Source organism: Lepus europaeus, chromosome 12 (assembly GCF_033115175.1).
Source record: "Lepus europaeus isolate LE1 chromosome 12, mLepTim1.pri, whole genome shotgun sequence".
NCBI classification, from domain to species: Eukaryota; Metazoa; Chordata; class Mammalia; order Lagomorpha; family Leporidae; genus Lepus; species Lepus europaeus.
The window spans coordinates 51166412-51193294 of NC_084838.1; the positions used below are offsets into that span (position 1 = coordinate 51166412).

General features: G+C 38.7%; 1 protein-coding gene across 6 annotated transcripts in view; it reads left to right on the forward strand.

Moving 5' to 3' along the window:
• Positions 1–24279, forward strand: part of ELAVL2 (ELAV like RNA binding protein 2) — a 78178-nt gene extending 53899 nt beyond the window's left edge. For 2 of the 6 annotated variants that reach the window (XM_062207009.1, XM_062207012.1), the window contains exons 4-7: positions 11047–11200; positions 15049–15274; positions 23367–23405; positions 23949–24279. In XM_062207009.1, coding sequence (XP_062062993.1) covers positions 11047–11200; positions 15049–15274; positions 23367–23405; positions 23949–24279 — 750 coding nt within the window. The remainder of the gene's footprint in view (positions 1–11046; positions 11201–15048; positions 15275–23366; positions 23406–23948) is intronic. The other 4 variants (XM_062207010.1, XM_062207013.1, XM_062207014.1 and 1 more) reach the window with 3 other exon arrangements.
• Positions 24280–26883: the final 2604 nt, after the last annotated feature.

The window sequence follows — 26883 nt, forward strand, 5'->3', positions numbered from 1 at the left end:
GATGACTTAGACCCATGTAGCATGCTGAAACTTACAGATAACCCTAATTGGAAGTTAAGTATTATTCTTTGAAGTTCATTTATTACTTTAGTTTTTCCCCAATTATAAATGCTCTGTTTCTCATTTCACATTTTACTGAGTTTAGGTTCTAACAGATGTCTCCAAGTGAGAATGGGGAAGTGGCAGGGTTTACTATGTAATAGTTTGATTGGAGAAATTATATTGGTTTCTTCTGGAATCCACTTAAAGATGCTGGATTTTTTTTTTTTTTATATTTATTTATTTGAAAGGTAGAGTTACAGAGAGACAGAGGCCGAGAAAAAGAGATCTTGCATTCCCTGGTTCACTCCCTAAGTGGCCACAACAGCTGGAGCTGGGACAATCTGAAGCTAGGAGCCTGGAGCTTCTTCCAGGTCTGCCACATGGGTGCGGGGACCCAAGGCCTTGGGCTATCTTCTGCTTTCCCAGGCCATAAGATGCTGGATATTGACTGCTCATTTGACAGTAAGACAGTCCGCTTCCTCACACTTCAGCTAGGCAACAGGCTTTCCAAAACAATCATCTGCCATCTTCTTAAAAAATATATGGGATATTTGAGAATTTCAATAATGATTTCCATGGGTTTGGAAGATGCCTCATTTATGTAAACTTTGAACTTTTTCTGTTAGGGGGCATACATCATTCTGTACCAAGTCTGCCTATTATCTGTGTTGTCTTCTCTGACTTCAAGGATAACAGTCAATTTGAGTTTTTCTTTCATAAACCAGGGATGATGATAATATCCAATTCATAGAATTAATTAGGTATATGATAGAACAGTTTGGCATACACGGTAAGCCCTAATTACATGTAAGAGGCTGTTATCTGTTATGAGATACATATCTACATATTATGAACGAAACATTTTTATGGTTCTCCAGATCTGTGATAATAGTTTTATTATTCCATTCAATACTGATCAGTTCCCCATAAGGCCAGTAATATCACTGACATCATTTTACAAATGAAAGAAGCTTTAAAGGACCTTAAGAAATTATTCCGAAGTTATTTAAGTGGCAGGTGACAGAGCCATGACCTAGACCTAGTGTTGTGTTGCTCTATGCCCTATGTTTTCATTCTGTCTTCACTTTGAAGGACACTTGTCCAGACATTTTATTTCTGACCACTATTTCATAATGTCCTGTCTTGTTGCCAGAGTTCACCTATGATAAAGCATTCTCTTCAGGCTTTTATAGGTTTTTCCACCTAATCCTAAACTAACTTGCTGTTTGCCTGAACTCCAGCCCATTTGTGTTACATAATATTTATAAAGATTATGTGGCCAAATAAATGCGGGCTCATTTCTCATTTTTAATCTTTAAGGGAACTAGATTTTTTTAAAAAAGATTTTTATTTATTTAAAAGTCAGAAAGCTTTTTTTTTTTTTTTAAATTTATTTGACAGATAGAGTTAGACAGTGAGAGAGAAAGCTTTTTCATCCACCGTTTCATTCCCAGATGGCCTCAACAACCAGGGCTGGGCCAGGCTGGAGCCAGGAGCTTCATTTAGGTCTCCCACATGGGTGCAGAACCCAAGTTTTTGGGCTATCCTCTGAGGCTTTCCCAGGCAATTAGGGAGCTGAATAGGAAGAGGAGTTGCTGGAAATCCAACCAGTGCCCACATAGAATGCCAGCGTCTCAGGCTGTGGCCTTTCCCACCATGCCACATGCAGGCTCTGGGAACTAAATTTTTTTTAAAAGATTTATTTATTTATTTGAAAGTCAGAGTCGCACAGAGAGAGAAGGAGAGGCAGAGAGGGAGGGAGGGCGGGGGGGAGGGGGAGAGGGAGAGGGTGAGAGGTCTTCCATCCGCTGGTTCACTCTCCAGTTGGCTGCAACAGCTGGAGCTGCGCTGATCTGAAGCCAGGAACCAGGAGTTTCCTCCGTCTTCTACTGCTTTCCCAGGCCATAGCAGAGAGCTGGACTGGAAGTGAAGCAGTCAGGACTTGAACCGACACCCCTATGGGATTCTGGCACTGCATGATGCTGCTTTACCTGCTCCACCACAGCGCTGGCCCCCTAGATTTTTTTTAACTGCTACTGAAAACTTCTTCAAAAAAGATAGTAGATACGGGGGCAGGCACTATGGTGTAGTAGGCTAAGCCTCCACCTGAGGCACCAGCATCCTATATGAACACCAGTTCGTTTCCCAGCTGCTCCTCTTCCAATCTAGCTCTCTGCTTGTGACCTGGGAAAGCAGTGAAGATCCTTGGGCCCCTGCACCCATGTGGGAGACATGGAAGAGGCTCCTGGCTTTGGACCGGCCCAGCTCTGGCTGTTGCGGCCATTTGGGGAGTGATCCAGCGCATTCAAGACCTTTCTCTCTGTCTCTCCCTCTCTCTGTAACTCTGCTTTTAAATAAATGAATAATAATAATAGTAGTAGTTAGAGAGTAGATCTGGAGTCTCTGGTGGGTACAGGTGAAACTCGTTTTTTCTTAAATACCACTTTAGTATGGTCACTTTCTAAAACTGAGCTAAGTGAAGGTGTGAGTTTGGAAATGCTCTGTGAAGCATTTTAATTGACAGATTCCCCCTTAGACCTTGGATGATTTTTCTACCAGCGCTGTCTCAGGTACCCTATCCACCATCATTGTTGGACTTGTGTTTTATTTTTTGTTAAGTTTTTCATGTGCAGAGATACTGAAGAATTTAGAAGATACTTACGGTTTTTCTTAGTTGTATTCTGAAAATACCTTTATCATCTACAGTATTCCTTGTTTGCCTTTGTCACCGGGAGATGTCCTTGTTGAAGCAACTGTGTACTATAGCCAAGCAACACAACAATAACAGAGCAGAAATTATCTACTAGCTTTTTTCTTAAGATTTATTTTGTATTTATTTGAAAGGCAGAGTTGGGGCAGGGAGAGAGATCAGAAGTAGAGCAGCTGGGTCTCGAACCAGTACATATATGGGATGCTAGTGTCACAGGCGGAGGCTTAACCTGCTAAGCCACCATGCCAGCCTCCTAGCTGTGATATCTTAATAGAAATAAGTGTTTCTTAGGGCAGCCTGCTTGGTGACCCTCATTTAATTGATACACATGGGTGAAACTGGGTGGCATTTTCAAAAACATGCTCAGTGTAGTTTTGCAGACATGTGAAAAAGGTAATCAATTTGTCATGCTTGTAATTTATTGTTAGTTTCTTAGTAACTAAGTCTTAACAACATACATATTTTTGTTTTTCTGTGACTATTCAGTAATTTTAGTATGGTCTTTAATGGTATATGATTAGTATATTCTTGTCACATTACTTATTCTTAGCTTCATCTTTAAGTTGAAGCTAAGAGCAGCTGCCTTTTCTTTTATTTAATGATGTTGCACTAAGACTTGAAAATAGTGAGCCTGAGAAGCCTCCCTATATAAATGACCTGTTGCTGTTTTCTCATTGCGATAATTGATGTATAATACAAAAAGGCAGAAGCATTTAATGTCAAGAAGATTCTGATTATTGTAGGCATGTTCTAATTTTATGAAGCCATGGTCTCATGATTCTTAGTTTGATTTTCCTCTCTTTAATATTTGCAGGAGGGTGGAGGGGGAGCTTTTTCTTAAATGCCTAAATGCCTAGGCAATTACTAGAAGAAGAAATACAATAACTTTCCTGAAAGAATGGCTTACTTTGATGTGTTTCATAGTTCCCTATATGTAAATAAGAAAAATTTTCCTTAGCAAAGCTAAGGCTTCTGCCTTGTGAATCTCTTTTCTGGAATCTTTTTGGAAATGTCTGATTGTTTTCCAAAAGCTATCATTTTGCTAGAAAGTTTCTTGCTTTCAAAGACACTGTTGCGGCTGATTCTATAATTGGAAACTCCTTAATGAAGAATCAAGAACCCAGCAACCTAAACCCATCTCTTCTGCCCTGTGTCTTTGGACTCATCACTTGGCCTTTCCTTGTCTCAGTTGTCTTTTTTGTATATAATGAAATTGGACTATGTAATCTCTTTATTTTTGCTCCAAAATTGAGGTCCCCCCACCTCACCTCCAGCAACATACTATTCTGTCAAAGATTGTGCTACCTCTGTGGACTTGAATCTCCAGTTTGAGAAATGATACCACATTTTAAAATGCTTAATAAAATTTTCTATTCTGTGCACAATGTACCATCACCTGTGATTTTTTCTATGTCATATAGCAGATTATGGTTTATTTTTAAAGAAGATTTAAAAACTAAAATTTGGCAGGTGATTATAAACGATCTTCATTATAATAACTGTGCTAGGAACAATGTAGACAGAGTAGGATTATGGCAGTTTTTTTTGGGAAGTGATCAAGCCAGTCACAGGATAAACAGAGGAATACATTTTGGTGTAGTTAGTATTTACGAGAACAAGACATACAAAACAGTGTGAGTATAGCTAAGGGGCACCTAATTCATGCCAAGGTGAAGAGGACTATTCAGTGTTGACTTGGGAGAGGAGATGCAGAGCCTGGAATGTCTGAAATTTAGATGAGTGGAAAGAACAGCTTCATTTAACATATGTAAGTGAGAGAGCAGGAAGCTTTGGGCAACTACTAAATGAAGTGTGTGTGTGTGGGGGGGGCGGGAGTGGGGGGAGGTAGGCAGCACTCTGAACATAAAAGACCAATAAATTCATGGAGCCTGGAGGAGTTTTAAGCAGTGACATGCTCAAATGCAGCCCATGATATCCCTAGACTACTCACTTGAGTTAAAGCCATCATTATTTAGCCTTAAAACATGCAACAAATCCAGTGTAAATAAAATTTGAGGTTCCATAGGTGTGTGTATCTGTAATTTTTCCCCCTCTGATGTAATTTTCTAAATTCTGTATCTTGGAATATCTATTAAGTGTACCTGTTCTAATTTGTAGTATCTTTTTTAAACCTTCTGGTTAGATGTGATCATTTCTCTTTGCTCCAGTGCTTCTGTTGGAGTTCAATTTATAATTTATTGTTTGAAGCTCACTGATTTCCAAACCATTGTAAAATATGCTTTTTATTATTGAAAACCTATTCTGGTACTGTGATAAACCTATGCCTTGATGTATGTTTGAAACCTGTTTCTGATAGGGTTTTGCATTTAGAAGCCGATTAAAGAATTCTTCCTTTTTGAAGTCTGGCCTGAATTGTGAAATTGTGGTTAGAGAGCACATCATTCTGTATACTTTACTTCTGAGTTCTTCTGGAGGGTCCAGTGTGGCCGACTGTCTGTATGGCCATGATACTTTCAGAAGACCTTTGCTGCTGCCTATTAGAGCCAGAACTAACTTTTATTGAGTGATAGTGTCTTTTGTAGACAGTCTCATCAAGGCTCCATTTTTTGATGTGAACAGCAATTAACTCTGTTTAACTAGGCATAGCTATGACCTTGCCCACTCCTTTCAGCTGAAGAGATTGGATGGAGCTTTTCAGAAACATCTAAACTGGCAAGTAACCAATTTTCAGATTTAACATTTGTCATCTGAGGTCAGTAGTGGACAAGTGATAAAAGTTACTCAGTGATGATCTTGTCAGTGGGTGGTTTCTCGAATGTTCTTAGTTTAGAAAAGAAGGAATTACTTTGTTCACTTAGAGACCAATATCACATTGGTATTAATGTTTTCCATCACTGATCTTTCTGCTGATGAATCAGAGAAATCGGAGCAGTTCTGTCTTTGGACAAAAGCATTTCTATGGACTTCGATTGAGAGAGAGATACTGAGATTTTTAAACTTCGCCATGTTCATTTAATAAAGTAATAATTATTATCCATACTATATTTTATTCCTTTAAATTCTTAGTATTTTGATTAGCTTGTTTTGATAACCCATTGCTAGTGTGTGTGTAATTCTTTGAATTTATGATTAGTTTTTGCTGCTGATGAAGAAATGAGTTGTTAATTATAAGGAATATACTGTCTCTCAAACTATTTCATTTTCAAGACCTGATGGCATTGATAAGTCAATTTTTGTCTCTCCCTTGCCCAGTCTGATCTCATTAGTAAAGAATAATTGGAGAAGCCATTGGCTGGAGCATGTGTTTGCTTGTTGCTTTTAACTGCCTCCCTTCTTCTCCCCTCAAGTATTAGTATTGCTTGTCTTTGTTTATTATATCACTTGTAGGGTTGTGAGAAATTCCAGAGCAAACCTGAGTTTTAAATTGCTGTCTTTGGAGTAGATTGGTGTTCAGTGTTGTACTCCCTGTTTCATCTTTAAATATTTAAATTGCAGACTCTCTGGCTGCCTCTTAAATTAGATCCTTCGCTTAGTAGTTTTGACATTTCATAACCTTGCTCCTCAGGCATTAAATATTCACCTGTTTAAATGGCAGTGAAAATTTAAAATCCAAAATGCATGTATTAATCCAGTGAGTGTAGATGGAGAACAACTTGCACTTGGAACTGGAAGAAGCTGTGTTGACTGCAATAAGACATATGCTAGAAGTTCATTGCATTGAAGTATTTCTAATAGAATTTGTCAGTTCAAGCAAACTGTCTTATAGGGCTTCTCCAAGGGATTTAGTCTCAGAAAGACACGTAACACTTTGAAGCTGAAGATAGCCCTGCATGATTCTCTAGGTGAGTATTAAAGCAAGGCAACTGTGCAAACTGCAGATGAAAATCAGAATGGAGAAAGTTGTTGATTAATTGTCAAAAGATTTGATCTGGTGATTGATTTGACTCTCAAAAGTGCAAATCTTTATCTCACGGCAAGCCTTCTTCCTGCTTTGGTCCAATTACATTGTCTATTTGTAATTCTGAGAGGTGAAGGAAGAAATGTTTTCCTGAAATGAGGTTGATGTCGAGAATTTCTTTGGTAGAGCAGGTGACAGTGAGCTGCTTTAATCCTGAGAAACAAGGGGGCGGTATGAAACCTGCTACATCGGTCTGGGAGGAAGGGAAGGGCACTTGCCTCTTCTAACATCTTTATTTCCTGGGAGTGAATGGAGGTAGCGTTGCCTACTTTTTTTTTTTTTTTTTAAACCTCTAAGAGTATCTAGTTTTTTTCTAAATATTTATCCATCTATGTATTTGAGAGGCAGAGACAAAGATCTATATCTACTGTTCATTCCCCAAATGCCAGTAACAGTTGAGGCTGGGCCAAGCCAAAGTCACAGGCCTTGAAGCTAATCCAAGTCTCTCCCATTGACCCAACTACCTGGACCAACACTTGCTGCTTCCCAGGGTGTGCATTAGCAAGAACCCAGAATCTGAAGCAGAGCTAAGACTCCAACCTAGGCACTCTACTTCAACATGGGATGGCAACATCCCACGTGGCGTCTTAATTGCTGTACCAAATGCCCACCCAAACACTGCTTCCTTCTAAGAATTAGAAAATAGAACTAATTTAAATTATAATGTGTCATTTCTCCATTTAATCTCAGTTATCACTAAAGAGAGTTGTTTATTTTAAAACAGTATCATTAGAAAGTAAAGTAACTTCTGACTGCCATTTCTGGTGACATCCTTTTTCTCTTGTGCTTAATTTCTATGTCTGTATGTGAGAGAGACAGACACAGTAGAGCAAGCAAGCAAAGATGAATTTTTCTGATTTGGAAGAAATGAGCAAATAAACTAATGACCATAATGTAGTTAAGTGTAGTATAGTGGGGAGAATACTGGATGGGGAGACAAGGCCAGAGGGCCAAGAAGATCAGAGCTTGAATCTAGAATTCAGTCCCAATTGTGTATAGCCTTAGCCATGTTGTTTGTTGTACCTTTGCTGGTTTCCCCAACTGTAACATACTTAGTGTGTTTTCTGCCTACCTCACAGGGTTGTTGTGAGGCACAGAGAAAATACTGTATTCGACAGTGCTTTGTAAATTATGAGATCCTTTCACTTCCTAAATGTAAATTGGATGTTAAAACATTTTGTTACCGCTATGAGTTTACATATGATCACAGGTCACCTCTATTCTGCCTGTTGTAATGGAAGCTGGTTATTTGACAAGGTTACTGAAAGAAGGTTTGTCTTAAACCTTTTTAATGGGGCTGGGAATTAAAGAAGCAGTGTGAATTTAAGAGTGGACATTGAAAAAAAGAAAAATCATAGTTGACCCAGGTATGTTTTCATAGCTTTTATATAAGCACTAAATATAAACCCGTTTTCCTAAATATATTTTAGAATAGCTTTTAAAGCACTCCACCCACACTCATCTGAAATACACAAAGCAATGAATGTCACTGCGTGAGTAAATTATTCTGGAACACTGCAATGGACTCAGGTTACCCTTAACTTTAATGATCTGGGTTTTTAATCTGCATCCTCAGGGGCTTGCAAGAGATAAATAATATTTATAATGTACTCATGAGGGTTTTGAGAGTTGTGCTAAGCATTTCATATAGACTTGAAATTATTTTGTTTAATTATTCTAATACCCATATAAAGAAGGTACAAATATATGGCAATAGGCTCTAAGTTCACAAATCCAGTAGTAAATTCACCTTGTTTTGAGCTCAAGGACCAAGATTGGAGAGCTGCCACCTTTATGCTGTCATGCCACCCTTGAGTTCACGTTGAGACTACCTGCCTCGGCTGCCTGCTTCATCAGTCGTTGGAAGTTAGTCTCCTGTGAAACTGTAGCCCATGGAAAGTGGCTTTTCATATGGTCATACTTCAGTCACATGCCGTGAACTGGCTGACTTGCTGAGAGCATCCTACCTCAGAAATAAAGCTGTGGAATCCGACATGGATGTGGGACCTTGAGGAGTGGGGTGCTTAGCTTTCCTAAATTACTGAGAACTGTTCTCTAGAAAAAAAAATTAGATATTTGTTTATTGACATTTCTGAATGCATATATAATTCAGTGGCTTTATATTTCATCAGTTTATCCAGTCCCAATCTTAGATACCACTTAAATTATGTGATTACTTGAAAATTTCCTTTATTTCTTTTTCATTTATACTTTTCAGTTTTTATTGTTCTAAGTGTTCAGGCATAAAGGGAAAAAAAGTAGTATGTGGATAGTTACCCATTTTCTCTACACCACTGTTGCAAATTTGTACGTTCTGTAGGGCAGGACAGTGCTGATATGACTTCAAAATGTACCTTTGGAATGACAGGTGTATTTTTACTTGTTAATGAGAGAACTGTGTACACTATTGGCAAGGGTAAAAAATTGAAAAGTTTTATAAAATAGCATAAAGCTTGACTTAAATGTTTTATTCTGGAAAGCTGTAGAAAAAATGTGTGGTCACAGAGCTGTTGGATATTTTAAACTACAGAGAAAATATTTGGCGTTTCCTACTACAGGTTATTTAAATATTGTAAATTAGACAGCATCTCTTTTTTTTGAGAGGATGAATAATAAACTAGATTAAAGGTGGGTACCAATGAATAAAATGAGCAGGCAGAGTAATCATATCATGATACCCCAGCAAATCAATCCTCAGGTTAGAACCATTGGCCATTTTTATGGGTGATCTGAAAGATGGGTATATTGTGAAATATTTGTATTTAAAAACTGGCTGTCCAGGAGAACTTAGTTAAATCAGAGGGAATATGTCTAGGAATAGCTCATGAAGCACACAGCTATCTAAAATTGGTATGAGATACATTATAAGCAAAGAACTGGCATTGTGGCACAGTGGGTTAGGCTGCCATCTGCGACACTGGCATCCCATATGAGTGCCTCTTCCAAGTCTTGACTGTTCCACTTCTGATCCAGCTCCCTGTTAATGCACCTAAGAAAGCAGTAGACAGTAGCTCAGGTGCTTGGACCCCTTTCACTCACACGGGAGACCCAGGTGGAATTCCTGGCTCCTGACTGTGAAGTGAGCCAGTGAATGGAAGATCTCTTTCTGTTGCTCTCTGTAACTCTGCCCTTCAAAGAAATAAATCTTTTTTTTTTTTTTTAAGCCATTGATTGCAATCTTGGCAAGATATCTAGGTGACTTGGTTATTGAAGTGTTCCTTAAATGCTGTGGCCTAGTAATCTGTTGTGGACCGATGGGATATTGGATAAGCTTTACACATCGAATGTTTTAGCATCTAACAAATGTCAGACATTGAACTAGATATTGAGGGTACAGTAATGAGTGAGGCGTGAAGAATGATTATAATAAACATGATTATCCGTGTAGCATTTTGGATGCCATATTCCAAAGATAGGAAAAATATATAACATGACACATAAAGTCAATAAGAGGAATTAAAGCCTTCTGCAAATCAAGAGTAGAAAGACTTGTGGACAAGAAGACACCAAAGGATGATGATATATAGTTTATTCATATATTTAAATTTCTGGGAACTTACGAAGTAAAATTAATTGTTTTAGAATAAATCAAAGGGCATACTTTCTGATGAAGAGTAAAGTTTTTAGAAACATAACTATGGCCGGCGCCGCAGCTCACTTGGCTAATCCTCCGCGTGCAGTGCCGGCACCCCGGGTTCTAGTCCTGGTAGGGGCACCGGATTCTGTCCCAGTTGCTCCTCTTCCAGTCCAGCTCTCTGCTGTGGCCTGGGAAGACAGTGGAGGGTGGCCCAAGTGCTTGGGCCCTGTACCCGCATGGGAGACCAGGAGGAAAGTGCCTGGCTCCTGGCTTTGGATTGGTGCAGAGTGCCGGCCGTAGTGGCCATATTGGGGGTGAACCAACGGAAGGAAGACCTTTCTCTCTCTGTCTCTCTCTCACTGTCTAACTCTGCCTGTCAAAAAAAGAAACATGATAACTCTATGCCCAGAAGCTGGTAGAGGTGACAACAATGTGCCCAGTGAATTTAGAATCCTTAAGTTTGGAATGATTGGACCTGCATCCCTACTGTAGAGGGTTGCCTCCACAGAGGACAACCTGCTGCCACGAGTATACTCTGCTACATGTGCCAGTGATATGTGCTGAAGACTTAAAAACTCTCTAGGACCAAATACACTCTGTTCTGTCCACTCGGGAGTGGCAGTTCCCCTTTGCCTAGAATGTTTCCAGAAATGAGTTAAGCAGGTAACGCTAGGCTTGCTTTACTTTCAGTGTTTGTTGTTTGCTCTTTATAGAAAAGTTAATGAGGTGGTTTTTGAGTTTCTGAAGGGAAGTGCTTGAGTATGCATATATAGATTTAATTTTATTTCCCTTTTCTAGGTTTCCTATGCTCGCCCAAGTTCAGCTTCCATCAGAGATGCAAATTTGTATGTCAGTGGACTTCCAAAAACAATGACCCAGAAGGAGTTGGAACAGCTTTTTTCACAGTATGGACGCATTATTACTTCTCGTATTCTTGTCGACCAGGTCACTGGTAAGTAGGCAGCTGTTCTGGACAGTCTTCTCTCTCTGGCAGTTTGTGAAGTATTTTGTCCTCTCATACAGCAGTCTTGCCTCAAGAACACATCAAAGGTATATGTGGGCCAGAAAATGCAATTTTCTGCTGGAATTGTTCATAAATATGCATGGACAAAAATAGATTGTGGAGTGTAGTGAGTGAGTTTGAGTCATTTCCACCCTGAAGGTGCAGGTTTTGAAGCCTGTTTCATGGCTTGTAATAAATTTATAGATGCTCTAATCTTCCATTCCAAGCCGCCGTGTGAAGAAAGCCCCCATCCTCCGTATAAAGTACTAATAAACAATCTTCTTTTTGTAAAAGCAAAGTTTAATGCAGCAGTATGCAGCTAGTTCTCCAAGGGTGGCTTCCATCCATGCACACTCATAATTGCTGTGAAGTGTGTGTTCCTAGGCCGTGCTGTGCTATTTAGGCAAATGTAAGAGTCTGCAACTTTGAATTTCCAAAAAAAAATTTTTATGCCTAATGCAACTTTTAACCAAGCTGAAATGAGAAGGCCAAGATGTTTATCAAAACTTTTGCATATAAAGGGGCCATTCTGCCAAAGCTGTTAGTGAAAGCAAAGCTAGCAATGTAGGCTTCCTTGATTATGGATTTTTAACCTGAAGTACAGATAGATTTTTCTAGTAAATGAGTTACTTGTTCTTATATAAACATTTCAGAAATAGAGAAACATGGTAAGGAGGGGGGAAAATCACCCTGTGTAGTGCTATATGCACTTTTCTCTGTTTCTTTCTCATCCCCCCCACCCCCATCCCTTCCTTCTCTCTTATTCTCTCCCTGTTTTATAATCATCAGATTCTGGAGATACTTTGTATATTGCAACATCTGGTTTTTCAAGAATGCAGTGTGTTTACCCCAAGATAAAATTAAGCTTTTAATTCTCTGAGTGAAGATCACTTTAGGTGATCTGAATGTGAGGGGATGTCAGGCCTCAATTTTGCCCCTCTGTGCTGTTCATTGGCTTCGAAGGAAGCGCTGTCCTCAGTGTTCTAGGTAGAAAGGTAATCTGCCACCATCTGCATGCCTGGGACAGTGCCCGAGGGATACTGCTGCCATGAGAGACTTCTGTCAAGTAAGGGTATATAAGAGAGTCTTAGCTGTGTTAGTTATTCCCTAATCCTTCCTATACATTCTATCACACTGTATCGAATCCTGCAGACTGCTAATGGACTGAAGTAGAAATCCAGGCCTAGCGATCCAGGTTAAAATTGTTGAAAGCAACAACAATGCCTTATTTATTTTGTACATATTATCTGTGCTTTTTAAGTCACTATTCTTAATAAAAACTTAATGAATCCAAAGTAGATTTTACTAGTGAATCAGAAAGTCCATGAAATCCTTTCACTGACAATCGCTATATTTTGAGAGTGTGGGATCACAGGTGTGTCTAGCTCACCACATAGCATCTTACTTGATGGTTTTCAAGTACTATTCTCCAGCTACAACATCTGCATCTTTCTGGATCCTTGCTAGAAATGCAAATTCTTGGGCCTTACTTGGCACCTATGAGTTTAAAACTGTGAGGGTGAGCATTTCACCCTCCGGTCATTCTGATATAGGTTTAAATTTGAGGACCACCGGCTTAGGTGATTGAACCTGTGTAGAGGCAGTTTCACTGCTTATCTAATGCTTTCCTAATGGAACAACTCGGTGTTAGGGGTCATTAATTCTTAAAAGGAGATAGTGGTTAAATGAAAGGATATATTTGCCATCAATTCACTATTTCATCTTCATACTTAAAGCTTTCAGAGCAAGCTAACTTCACCTGAAGTGAAAATTGAAACTCTACAATTTTGTTATTTAGCCATCAGGTGGTAATAATGTGCAGTGGACATAGCTTAAGTAGAAAAGTTAGTGATAGGGGCTGTCTGAGATAAGAATATAAGGAAAAAATGCCTTTACCAACTTACACAATTCTAAGCTGTTGACCTTATGTAGTATTAATTGTAAAGTAAGTAGATCTTCATTTCTTTTTCGTTTTTTAAATATTTATTTGGAAGGCAGAGTTACAGAGGCAGAGAGAGAGAAGTCTGCCACTCACTGTTTCATTCCCCAGATGGCTGCAATGGTCGAAGCTGCACCAATCTGAAGCTAGGAGCCAGGAGCCTCTTCTGGGTCTCCCATAAGGGTGCAGGGGCCCAAGGGCTTAGACCATCCTCCACTGCTTTCCCAGGCCATGGCAGAGAGTTGGATTGGCAGTGAAGTAGCTAAGACTCAAACCAGTGCCCATATGAGATGCTGGTGCAGCAGGCGGTGGCTTTTCCCACTATGCCACAGTGCTAGCCCCTTCATTTCTTTTGAAAGTTCCTATAAGTCATGATCGTTTAATCCTTAGCCTAACATTCTCAGTACTCTGTCATTCTTTTCTTCTTTGGTATACTGAATCATACATATTTTTCTAGCTGCTCATCCCAAGCCAGTAGTGCTAGGACCAACTTGTTTGCCAAGAAACATCTTCCTGCATATTGTTATCTCCTGATAACCAGCTGTGGCCACCCTGACTGGCCTGTTCATGCCAATTAAACAGAATAAGCTTGGTTTCCCTTTACCATTTCTCATACGCTGGAGAGATGGTTGGCCATTCTTTGCTTTGATTCTGTCTCTGCAAGTGGGAGAGTGTGGGACATGGAGTGGTCTTTCATAGTCAGAAGTAATGCTATGAGGCCAGAAAGCTTTGGTGCTTTACTTAAAAAAATTAAATTTTAAAAATTATTATTTGAGGGAAGGAGGGAGAGAGCAAGAGAGCCTCAGAGTGCAGGTGCTCCTGTTTCCTGGTTCACTCCCAGATGCCTGCAATGGCTCGTACCAAAGCCAGGAACTCAATCCATGTCTCCCACATGGGTGGCAGGAGTGCAGTTGAGCCATCACTGCTGCCTCCCAGAGTCTGCATTGGGAGTAGCTGGAGTTGGGAGCTGGAGACAGGTATTTGATATGGGACGCAAGTGTCTGAATCAGCATCTTAATAGCCACACAAAAAAATGCCTGCCCTGATGCTTAACTTTGTATTTATTTTACTTTTATTTAAGTTATACAAGTTTCATGTATTTATTATATACAGATTTAGAAACACAGTGATACTTCTCCCCCCCCTCCCTCCCACCCAGCTTTTTAATTTATTTTTAAATTTAAATTTAAATTTAAAAATTTAGGTCTCTTTTTCACCTTTTTTTTTTCCTCTCCATATAATACTCATTTCTCCAGTTGGAAGCATAGGAAACTTCAGAGTACCAGGAACCTCTGCAAACATTTTTTTTCTAAAAGGACTTGTGTATAATAATATTGAGCTGAAAATTAAATTTATCTGAAATGTATCTTTTACCATGGTTAAAAATACAACATAGCTTTCTAGCATTTTTAGCAAAGGCTGGTTCTCTTGCTATAAGGAAAGGAGCTACCATGCCCCTCATTTCTAATCTGCTTATCTAGTAGCACGATTTGAAAAATGGAACTTGGGTATACTGTTGATGTTGTTAAAGACAGTGTCTGGGAGGGAAAGAGGAAGGGAGGGGGAGAGAGAGAAAATATGGACGTCCTTGTGCTTTCTCGTCTTGGCTTATCGGAAGGCATGTGATAATCAGTACTCATTGCATAAATGACTTCATTTAAAAATTGCAAAATTATGATTCTCCACTGAATTGCTAGTAGTTTAAAGTAAAGCTTTCCTCTTGGTGTGATTTTTGTGGCAAATGTTTATGTGGGTGAAAACATGTTCTTGAGAAGGAAAAATTAATTTATCCTTTCTTCTCTCCCTCCCCTCTCCTTCCACTCCCTCTTTCCCAAATCTTTACTCAAATCTACCATAGGCATATCAAGGGGTGTAGGGTTTATTCGATTTGACAAGCGGATTGAGGCAGAAGAAGCTATCAAAGGCCTAAATGGCCAGAAACCTCCTGGTGCCACAGAGCCAATCACTGTAAAGTTTGCTAATAATCCAAGCCAAAAAACCAATCAGGCCATCCTTTCCCAGCTGTACCAGTCTCCAAACAGAAGGTATCCAGGACCGCTAGCTCAGCAGGCACAGCGTTTTAGGTAAGTCTGGTTTAGTTCTTGTGCCCAGCTACTAAAACTGAAAGAGAGTTTACCACCCAGTCACTTTGATTGACAGAATCTTTGGTTTGCTTTCATCATTTTTGTTGTTGGTGTTTTCTTTCTTTCTATGGGCACAGAGACAACCTACCTATTTGGGGAATAGTTTCTTTCGCTTATATTAAAGGTGGAAGCAAAAGGCCAGTAACTCACAGCAATGGTTCTCTGGCCAGGGCTATGCTACTAAACATCCTGTAGCATACACAGCATAGCCCCAAAGGCAAATTATTGGGCCCAAACATCGATAGTGCCATGGTTGAGAATTCCTAACATACAGATTGCTGGAGTCGTCTTAACTGTTTCCAGTGCTTCTGTGTCTCCCCTTTAAAAAGTTTTTTTTCTTGATAAACTTTTTGTTCTTGTGTTGCTAGTGTTTGAATTTTTAGATCAATCTGTTTAGTTATTTGTTTTACAATATCTCCACTCTTAAGGATATGTAATGTATGTGAATACATGTCTGCAAATAGATAAATGCCCCTGCCCTTGATTTTTCCTTATATTTTAAAGGTTGACTGTCTTAGTCTTTGTGGGTTATGGTCTCTGCCTTTAAAAAAAAAAAGTCTATTTAAAAATATAAGAGCCATTCTTTGCTCTTGGACCATGCAGCAACTGGTGTCAGTCTGGATTTGGCCTGTGGGTAGTTATTGCTGACCTCTGTGTAGTCCATAAAATGATGATGACTTTAGCCTAAAGAAGGCACTTTCTTATTAACAGGTGTAAGTAGTCCAGTTTTTTTGTTTTATTCTGATGCTAGGATAACAACCCATTCTGGAGTCATTCAGAAACCATTCCAATCTGCATTTGAGAAGAGAAGTGACTTTAGGAAGTGAAACAGAACACAGTTTCCAGGTTCACAAATAAGTCAGTTTTTGTTTTCCAGGATATTTTAAAATATCCTTTTAGGCCATATGGTGTACTTCAGCCATAATACTATCTAACCCTTCATACTACTTTTTTTTAATTACAAGTGTTTATCAATTTTATTCATTCCCTTCCTGGGACAGAATAATTAATTATCAAACATATAGTCACAAATTTAACCCAATGAGAAGTTACATGTTTTCTAGTTTATATGCATTTTTTTCATGGTGGTTAAATTGTGCTGAAGAGAGTAGGGATAAAATCAATTAAAATACTTCCTTTTAAGAAATATTTGCTGTTTTACTTGAGGTATGAGGAAGCTGTTTTCCATAAATGCCACATTAAACTCTTCAGTTGGCTTTTGCCCTGGAAAAAGAGATGGTGCCCTTAAAAGGCTACTCTTAAACTGGGTGACCAGGTCCCCAGTTGGTGAGCTCTGCTGCAACTTTGTGAGGGGAGGGGGAAAGTGTTAGTGGGAAAGAAATGTTCACCACCTTTGCCTTTGGTGGATGCTAGAAGAGAATCAGCTCCAGGGGTGAGGAACATCTGGCAAAATTATTTGGTGTGGCCCTGCCAAGGCAACTGCAGATGGGACTCGAAATGCAATAAAATCTATAGCAGGCTAATTTTTAAGCTGGTAATTTTCTTTGGCCCACAAATGATGTTATAAATCTCCAAATGGCCCTCAGCAGGAAAAAGGTTCCCCATCCCTGAGAGGGAGAGGTGCATGGTGCTTGCTTGATACTTGCCCTGGTCGAACAGGAAATGAACTGATTTTTAGCTCTGCCTCTGAGTTTCTTGGGTGGCATTGTCCTTAAGTGAAAGTATATATAAATACTCCCAACCCCCACACTGAGGACAGAGCATGAAGGAATTTTACGAGTGTCTTAGATGGCCTGTCTAGTCAACTTCAGGATTCTCTGGGGCCTGGAAAGCAATTTTGAGCTGAAATAGAAGAAGGTTCTTTATAACCTATTTTAATGCTGAGAAATTATAAAATGTTTGATGTTAATAGAAAGCCATGTTAGTTTAAATTGTTATTTTTCCCATCCAGTTTAAGCTGTTTTTGTATGGTAATTATGAAATAAGACAGCATTTTAACAATGAAGATTGAGTTTGGAGGAAGATTGGGCAAAGAACAGAAAAGACAGGAGAGTGCCTGATTGCTGAAGGGGCGAGGCTTGCAGGTGACCCCATGTTAAAGTGTTGATGACTGCACCATCCATTCTCAGCTCTCCCAACCCTTCCCAAATGCCCTGTGCTTTTTATTCAGTGGGGTTATGCCCCCACCCACAGTGTGTTCCTGTGGGTCAGATTCAATAGCTTTTAGACACATGTAGAATCATGAACTTGGAGATTTGACTTTCAGAGAAATTTTTGAAGAAGGGAATAGGAGTTGTTTCAAGTTTTAAGCGAAGCCTGGTCAGTAGGTGGGGTAGATTGTTCTTTGATGTATTGGGTCCTGTCTGTGGTTCCCTTCACTCCACTTCCCAATCTTCCCATAATCTCTGTGCAGATAATTAAATAAGGAACTAGTTAATGTGCTCAGTGAAAGTCTTTGATCTAGACTGGGTGTCGGGAAAAATCCAGACCCTTTATTCCTAGAGTTCAGGGTTTAACTTGATGTGTGTTTGAGGCTTTTCTTCAGTATCTTTAACTTCGCTGTTACCGACTTGATTCTGCCCCCTACCCCTTATTCTGCTAAGTAAAGGTTGTGCCTTTTTCACTTCATCAAGAACCTTGAATTAAGGACTGTTGTGTTTTGTTGATATTTTGCTCCTTTATGTTGAGGAGTTGGTCTAGATTTCAACACATATTTTGTCCCTAGTATTTCTGTTTGAATGCTCTCAGCCTTGGGTTTGTCGTTTTCCAGCAGACACTGAGAGTATCTCGCTGTGTTTTTTATGTTGTCTTGGGAGTTTAGATTGGGGAATACAAGTTATAAATATTACAGCAGTAGCTAAGGAACTTTTACTACTTACAAAGCCCACCATATCTTTTAAGGGCATGTAGTAAGATTTAAACTTTAAAGTGATCTTGTGAGGTTTATGGCTCAGTTAACCCATGTGTGTAATTAGAGAATTATTTTAACATGAGCAGTGCTAATCAGATCAGCTTATTTAATTGACTGCAGTTCTCAATAAATACAGTTGTGTTTATTTTGATGGGCAGTTTGATTCAAGCTCCTTAAATATATTCTTGGGACATGATGTCTAAATTAAACTTTAAGCCAAATTTTTTCATGTTCTCTGATGAAGCAGCCTTAACTTTGTTGAATGTGATCTCGTCTAATGCTGATGTGTCCACTTCGGTGAACCTTTATGCATTTCTAAAAGTCTTTTAAATTAGCTCTAGAGTTGCATGCAAGACATTTGTTGCATCATGACAATTTCATTTTGGAAGAAACTGCTATCAGTCCTCTTGCATGCTCCTCTTTCTCAGAAGATGAGATACTTCCATCTGGTTGAATCAAGGTGTAACTTCATTACAAAGTGGGTCTTGATCAGTGTTCTAGAAAGGTGTGCATAACTATTATTTGTACTAGTCAGAATTTTATTTCTCATTAGTGACCTCTCCATATTTTTATTTCTGATTTTAATTTCAGTTTATCTACTTGCATGTGAGCCTTCTGTGGTCTGTCAGCTAAAGTTTTTTTAAGGCAGACTTTTTTCAAATGTGTTTTAAATTAAGAATTTTAGGAAGTACGAAATTCTCGTACACTTCTCCTCTCACCCCCCACCCCCCTTTCCGTATTTTTATCTAGTGTTAACATTTTGGATTAATGTAATGCACTTGTTACTGCTGGTAAAGCAATGTGAATACATCCTTATTAACTGCAGTCCATAGTTTATATCATAGCTATCTTTGTGTTGTGTAGTTCTGTGGACTTTGACAAATATCTAGTTATTCATCTACCATATTCACAACATCATATAGACCAGCTAAAGTTCTTGAGAATTAGGCAAGTACTTATTTTGTTTTCTGCTTATAAAAATCTGCCTTTGGAATGTGCTGTATCTTAATAAATGGTTCTGTTCAAAATACTGACTGGTTTAATCTGAGCTGCATTCCTGCTAATAGAAAAAGGTACACACTGGCCTATTAAGTATTTTTCATAAATTACATAAATTCTAATCAAACATAGAAAATAAATATAGGATAAAGTAGTGAACAGTATATAAAATGTTTCTTTCTAATTGCTGGCTGGTTTCACATTTCATTTACCTGATATCTTAATAAATAATACACCTTCTAAAGCAAGATGCATAAAGTGATATTGATGATTTTCAGTGTCCTCTCTGACTTCACTTGAAACATACTGGATTATCCTGTGCCTGACCTCATAATGTGACTTGTACTGCGATTAGGAGAAATAATTGTCTCTCCTTTTTCTTATTTACTTGGATTTTTTCTTCCTGGTATTATCCTCAACTCTGATTTATTATTATTATTTTTAATGAGGATCTTTTTTAAGCTACCTTCTCTTGAAGTGAAGGCTACTGTAATTAAAGCTAGGTTATCCAACCCAATCCTTCAAATCCCCTTAATGTGTTATTTGTAAAGTAGATTATGTCTGGGCTAAGGAATAGGTGAGATGGCTATGGCCACTTTGCTCCTCTGAGTACTGCTCATTCTTCCCTCAAGGGGAGGCATGCAATGGTTTGGGGAGTGAGTGTGGATACTGGGCACAGTGCATTTATTATATATAAGAAAATAATGATTTTTAATTTTATATTTTATTTATGAGAGAATGAGAGCTCCCCCATCCACTAGTTCACTCCCCAGATATGTACAGTATCTGGGACTGGGCCAAGCTAAATCTGAAATTGGGACCCTTTATTTTCCACATTTGTGACAAGGATCCAAGTACTTGAACCATTTCTTCTGTCTCCCAGCATCTGCATTGGCAGGAAGCTGGAGTCAGGTGTCAGAGCCAGGACTTAAACCCAGGCTGCTCTAGGGCATCCCGGGTGCCTTCTTAACCGCTAGGCCAAACAACTGCCCCAAGAATGCTTTATTTTTAAACATTAAAAATATATTTAATGACTTCAACTTTTACTTTCCACAGTGGAGTACATCATCATGCATACCCTCTGAGTCATACTGAAGACTTTTAGCTTGATCTCCATTTAAAATTTGACTTCAGTTTTAAGTTACAGTATATAAAAGATATCCTTGAGCTATGGACAGACATGGCAAAGACATGCAATGTAGGAAGTAATCCTTATGTCCTTTGTGAGATACTGCACCCTTTTCTCTTGTACCTACCTGATTCATAGCTAGCCAACTACTGCTGGACGTGGGGTACATGCTGCCCATGTGGTGCACCAGTGCCTTCTCTGAGCTTCTGTGGAATGGGGTGTGGATAGCGCTGAAAGAGCAAGGAAAGTTACTGGGCTGAGCTGCATTGAGGCAGAGGGTGTCAGCAGCACTTGGCACAAGTCTCCTTGGTCTGATGTTCTTCTCGCCCGTTCCTGGTTATGGGAGAGGAGAGAGAGATCTATAACTTAAATTCCAAAGGACTGAATTTTTCCTAAAATAGAAGATGAGTACAGAAATCCGTGAAAATCTTGATAATCACATAGTGCTTCACAGATTGAGCAAAGAGGAGAGCCAGTGGGAGCATCATCGGGGATCCGAGTCTAAAAGTCCTAGACCTCCTGTCTGGTGACTCTGAAGATCGAGGGACAGGAATGAGATTCTCTCTCTCTCAAATAATGTTACTCATTTCTGGAGTAGGCTTGATTGCTACCCTGCTTTGAAAATACTGAAAACTTCTTTAGCAAATTCTGAATCTGAACTTTTGGTTACTGTCCTAACTGGGTAGTGGCCGAGAGTGGTGGTCCTTATGTCTAGACAGGTGCTGCCACATTTTTTAGTGAACTAATGTGTTGCCTCTGTACTCTTGGACTCTTGGTGTTTCATTACTGTATACAGGGACTTCAATATGCTGTTCAGTACTACAGGTATCATATAAGGTTAGGAAATTGCACAAGGTTTGTGGACAATAGGATTAAATAAGTTTATCTTTGTGCAAAAATATTTTTAAATTATTGCACAGCTTTTTAAAAAAATTATTTTATTCATTTGAATGGCAGTTTAACAGAGATGGGGAGAAAGACCTTCCGTCCACTGGTGCACTTTCCTAGAAGGCCGCAACGGCTAAGGCTGGGCCAGGCTGAAGCCAGGAACCTGGAACTTCTTCCAGGTCTTCCCGGTGGGTGTCAGGAATCCAGTACTTGGGCCATCTTCTGCTGCTTTCCCAGGCCATTAGCAGGGAGAGCTGGATCAGAAGTGGAGCAGCCAGGATTTGAACCAGTGCCCAAATGGGATGCTGATATCACAGGTTGCGGCTTTACCCACTGTACCACAATGCTGGCCCTGCATAGCTTTTTCATTACACTCATTTAATGAACTTTCTGAAGACCCCTGCATGGATATGTGTGGATGTCAAAACTGTGCACCAAAATAAACTTAATCCCATTTTCCCATGGACCCTTTAAAGTATCCTTATATGCCAAAAGCAGATTTTCTGTCAGATGACTTTATGTGTGTGTTAGTGATACCAGTTGGTGCGGACCTGTATTTCTGGTGTTGGTGGCCTTAATTCTTGATTATAAAGGCATGGCATCTTTGATCGTACTTACCCTTTTCACACATGTGCTTTTGTCCCTTGCAAATGTAAACAGGCTCATTCAGCTGGTTCTCCTGGTAGTTTTCATATTTAATAACCTCATTACCTTTGTTTAATCATCAGATAATTTATTTTAAACTTGCCAGGATATAGGTCTGTGGTACAGTGAGACATAGTGGGACAAGACACACACACACACACACATATACACCAATGAGAATCCTTTGTTGTTGTGGTTTGTCGTGTTTCCCTGCAGTTGGGTTACATCTGCTTTGTTCTTTTTTTTTTTTTTTTTTACAATACAAAAAATGCTCAGTGGAGATTAGGGGCAAATATTTGTGGGAAGTGTTCCTTTTCACTTCTGAAAGACCAGCCAAAATGTGTTTTGGCTTTTATAAAAACTAAAAGGAAAACTAAAAGGAATTGCTTTTTCTTGTGTGGTGTAGCCTGACTTCATGCCATAGGTTAGATGATAAACTGGAGACTTTTCTTCAAATTTACCCTTTACGGGTGTTTAAAAGAAAGAAAGAAACTTTATTCTTTCTGACCCAAGGTCGTCTTGGGAGAGGGTTAAGCATGGTAACTCCACAGGGAGGTCATATGGGGTATGTGTTAAGTTTGTGCATGCAACCTCAAAGCAGATAGATGGTGTACACTGTGAAACTTAGGACATCACAGTGATCTTTTTGACCATGATAAAGCAAGAAGAATCGAGTAATATAAAATTCACTTAATTTTTGGAACAGGGAAAGGGTAGAAAGTTGAGAATACTTCATTCCCCTGTCACTTTCTTTTAACTTTTTAAAAGATACTCATGTTGCCTTGTTTGTTTCCTGCCTAGTTTCTTAACCCTGAGTAGGGCTACACTTCCTGTCGGGTGGGGTAAATGTAGCTTCAGGCTTAGGATCTGAACCTCCAGCTTTGTTGCTCACTAAAGCACTGGGTCTTTCTTCCTTACTTCCCTGGACCTTAGCTTTGTATATTTGAGCAATGGGAGCATTAACCAAGATTGTAAAGTTCTTTTTTATGCCTCTCTGGTTCTAAGAGACAAAAAGTCCTTCCAAGTTGGTTGATGGACAACTATAGAAATCTGTGATATCAGTCAGTGAATATCAGTACCACCTTTACTGTCATTGTGGTCTTGGACAAGCAATGCCTTTGTATCCCCAGTAAGCAGCAGAATTGTTAAAATTAAAAGTGGTATATGGCAAATCCGGAGCACTTGGAGGTTGCCTGCGGAGAACCCAATCGTTAGCTCTTCCTCAGGCTCCACATTTCCTCTCTGAGCACTTTCCTCAGGTGACCATCATACTTTCCCTGCACTGACCCTTGATCAGCTGTATCTGTGGGAACAGCTAATGCCCTGTGCCCATGGCTGCTCATCCTCTCAGGAATATGAGAAGACTCAAGTGCATTTTGAGACTTCACATATAAGCAGTGTGCAGACATGCCCTTGGATGATGGCAGTGAGGAGCTCAGCTTTCTCGATCATCAAGGGGAAAACTTAAAACTGAAGTTTGCTAAATGTGTGTTTTGCAGGTTGGACAATCTGCTCAATATGGCTTATGGAGTAAAGAGGTAATGATAGAGGTTCATGATAACTCATCATCCCTTCCCACGATTGGTTTCTTTGATTTTGGGACCGAAAGTTACACCATTCATGAGTTTGTGTTGGGTTTTATTTTGCATGTACAACTTAATGAAAAGCTGTTTTCTTGGTGCACATTTGATTCAAAGAATATTTCTTTACCACTGGATGCCACTTGGTCTTTTAAAAACCCATTATTTGTTTCATGTTGCGTTCCGACCTTAAAGCATGTTTATGTGTGTGTTGGTTCTTTTCTCTCCAGTCCTGCTTATTTCACGAAGCCAGTTCTGATTTCTTTGCTATTGTAGATAATGTTATTCAATACAGCAAATAATGGCCATTTCATAGCATATTAACACATTGATGACATGTCACTGCCAGCCACGTGTAGGCCTTGGTTGAAAAATCAAAATAACTGGATGTATCTGTTGGAGGGAGGAGAATTACTAAAACTGTGGATGGAAAAAGAAATTGGTCCATTGCCATAACCAACCTTTGTTTCTTTTTGTGTGTGTGTTTACTGTTTTGTTTAGTAGGTTTTCTCCAATGACCATTGATGGAATGACCAGTTTGGCTGGAATTAATATCCCTGGGCACCCTGGAACAGGGTGGTGTATATTTGTGTACAACCTGGCTCCTGACGCAGACGAGAGTATCCTGTGGCAAATGTTTGGGCCTTTTGGAGCTGTCACCAACGTGAAGGTCATCCGTGACTTTAACACCAATAAATGCAAAGGTTTTGGATTTGTGACTATGACAAACTATGATGAGGCCGCCATGGCGATAGCTAGCCTCAATGGATACCGTCTGGGAGACAGAGTACTGCAGGTCTCCTTTAAGACAAACAAAACGCACAAAGCCTAATGAGCTCTTGTCCTCAGTCCATTTATATATGAAAACTATACAACAAAGGCAAGTTAAGAGAAACTTTATACATTAGTAGATGTCTTTGTAAGTCAGTGTTGAGATGGGGATAAAACGACTACTTAGCATCCTAAGAAATATGTGAGATTTTTTATTGCTAGTATTTGAATTAAAACTTCTTAAATATCTTTTATGTTTGAATATGGACAAGAGGTACAGGGTTTTTACCTGTCACATTGCATTCTATTGCCTTCTTTGAAGAAGGTGGACCTTTTAAAGTGTTTCAGCTAAGGGAAGACATTTCTTTGCTTTTTACATAACTGCCTTGAACCTGTGAGTAAATCTTGAGGCTTTGTGTTGTACTTCCTCAGTTGGTTGTGTCTTTTTTTCCCCCCTTTTTTTCCTTTTTCTGATTAGCTTTGTGTTTGGTTTACATTTAAAGCATTACTGTTATGTCTAAGAAAAGTATTTTGAAGTTTACATTTTTATTTATGAAGTTAAAAACAGTATTTATTTTATAATTATGATTTGGGTTGGGGAAGGGGGGGGCTACATTATAAACGCTTATTGTAAGAATACTGGAGAACTTTTCGTAAAGCAGTACCTTGCCAAAGAGATAAGAGCCTCTTTGATGTGGGTTTAAAAAAAGCATCTATTTTTATAAAAAAGAAAATTTGGAGAAACTTTTTACTGGTCCTGGAACAAATATTTTGACTTGAATACTTTGAGAAATCTCTTCATATGACACCTAGTGAGCTTTTAAAATTTACCAGGAAATTTGCAGCGGCTGGAAAATTTAGAAAGATTTATGATGTAGAAAATACTTTTGAGATCTTTGTATGAAAGGAGTAGAATCAATGAGGGAACCACTGCTGGTTTCGTTTTTGTAATCACCAGTGGAGCGTCTGATCATCCTGGTTATTATGTGACAGGTGGCTCACATTGATTTGTGATTTTGAAACAAATAAAAAAAAATTTACAAAAGAATATATAAGAGCAGGCAAGAAATTTAAATTACCAAGAGATGGGGGAAAAAAATCTGTTCTTCCTAAAGAAATCCCTTCAGATAGAGCTCATGGTGTTTAGTGATGTACTTGCAGTATTGTTTGAAGAATTGTTTTGTCTTAAGGAAAAAAAGACGTTGCACATGATTTGTACTGCAGCAAATCAGCAAAAGTGACCTGAGTTGGATATATTTGAAGGTATTTTGAAAGTTACGTTCAAGGCTAACACCTGAGCTTTGTGTAATGTAAATAAGACCTTGTGTTTATGAACCTTTCTGCTAATTTGATTTTTTTTCCCTTACATGCCAAGTGATGTTCAGGTTTTGAATGTTTTTGTATCAGTTTTTTCCTTTGTAAATGGCATTAACATTGTTACTTGAGGTCTTGCTTAATCACTTTTGTTGTCCTGAGGACTTGAATTTAACAGTGCATCAGATTTGTTGCTAATTTTGTCTGTAGATAGTCTAGCTTCAGCTGTTTATGGTGATGCTACATTTTCGTTTATAAATATGTTTGTGGTAAAAAAAAAAGAGTATAACCATAGGTTTTGAACAAATTTCCTTACATTTTTCATACAAAAATCATAAATATCTGTATGCTATTGAAATTTAACTTTGTATGATGCTTAAACCACTATTTGGGGAAATAATAAAATAAGACTTTACCATGTATGAAAGAAATTTTAAAAAATACAAAATATTTTCTGATTAGCATCTAGCTTATAATAAATTTTCAAAAAAGCTGAAGGCAAAAATTGCCTTCATCAGGATGCACTGAGAACTATATAGTTACGTCCTGCTTTTTGTATAAACTGAGATGCTCACATGCTTCCCCTTAGAACAGGCAATGTGCTATGCATAACATAGTTGTACATTATCTTTGCGGTTGCTTTGAGTTTTATTTTTTATTATTTAAAATTGTAGTTATAAAATTTTTCAGTATAGTACAGTACATATACTGTGAGGCGCGTGCTAAAGTGAATAAGCGAGTTTTCATGCTGACCCACTCAATGCTATTCAGAAATCAATTGGCTTAGCACTTTCTCATATCCTTAGGTGCATTTAGATTGTCAGAGTTAACCTTCTGCGTTTAAAAAAAAAAAACTAAAAAGTAAAATACATGTATATACTTTAAAAAAAATAATAAGGTTTCCCTCAGGGGAAAACAGCAGCTACATGCTTCTTTCCTATACTACTGTAGCAAACCAAGGCATTGATGAGAGGGCATGCAAATTGTGCTTCACTTTACAGTGTTTATCAGAGCACTTAATACAATGTAAGGCTGGTATTTATTTGAAGTTGTACAGTATGACTTAATTCACATCTGTTGGAATAGAAAATATATTCTGTTGAGTATTTAAGAGGCTGTACATGTTTTCTTTTGTGTTTGGATTCTTTGTACTTTTTCATGTTCAGTACATCAATAAACAAAGTTGAAGGGAAAGAACAGTGTGGTGAGTAGGTCTTTATACACATTTTGGGGGCTACTGGGGTCAGTCTAATAAACTTGTGTTCCTGAAAGAGGTTTCCTCAAAGCATTGAAGGAAAAAGTGTTTTCTGAAGGAAGAATTCCAAAAGACAAATGGGTTGAAGTAGAATGT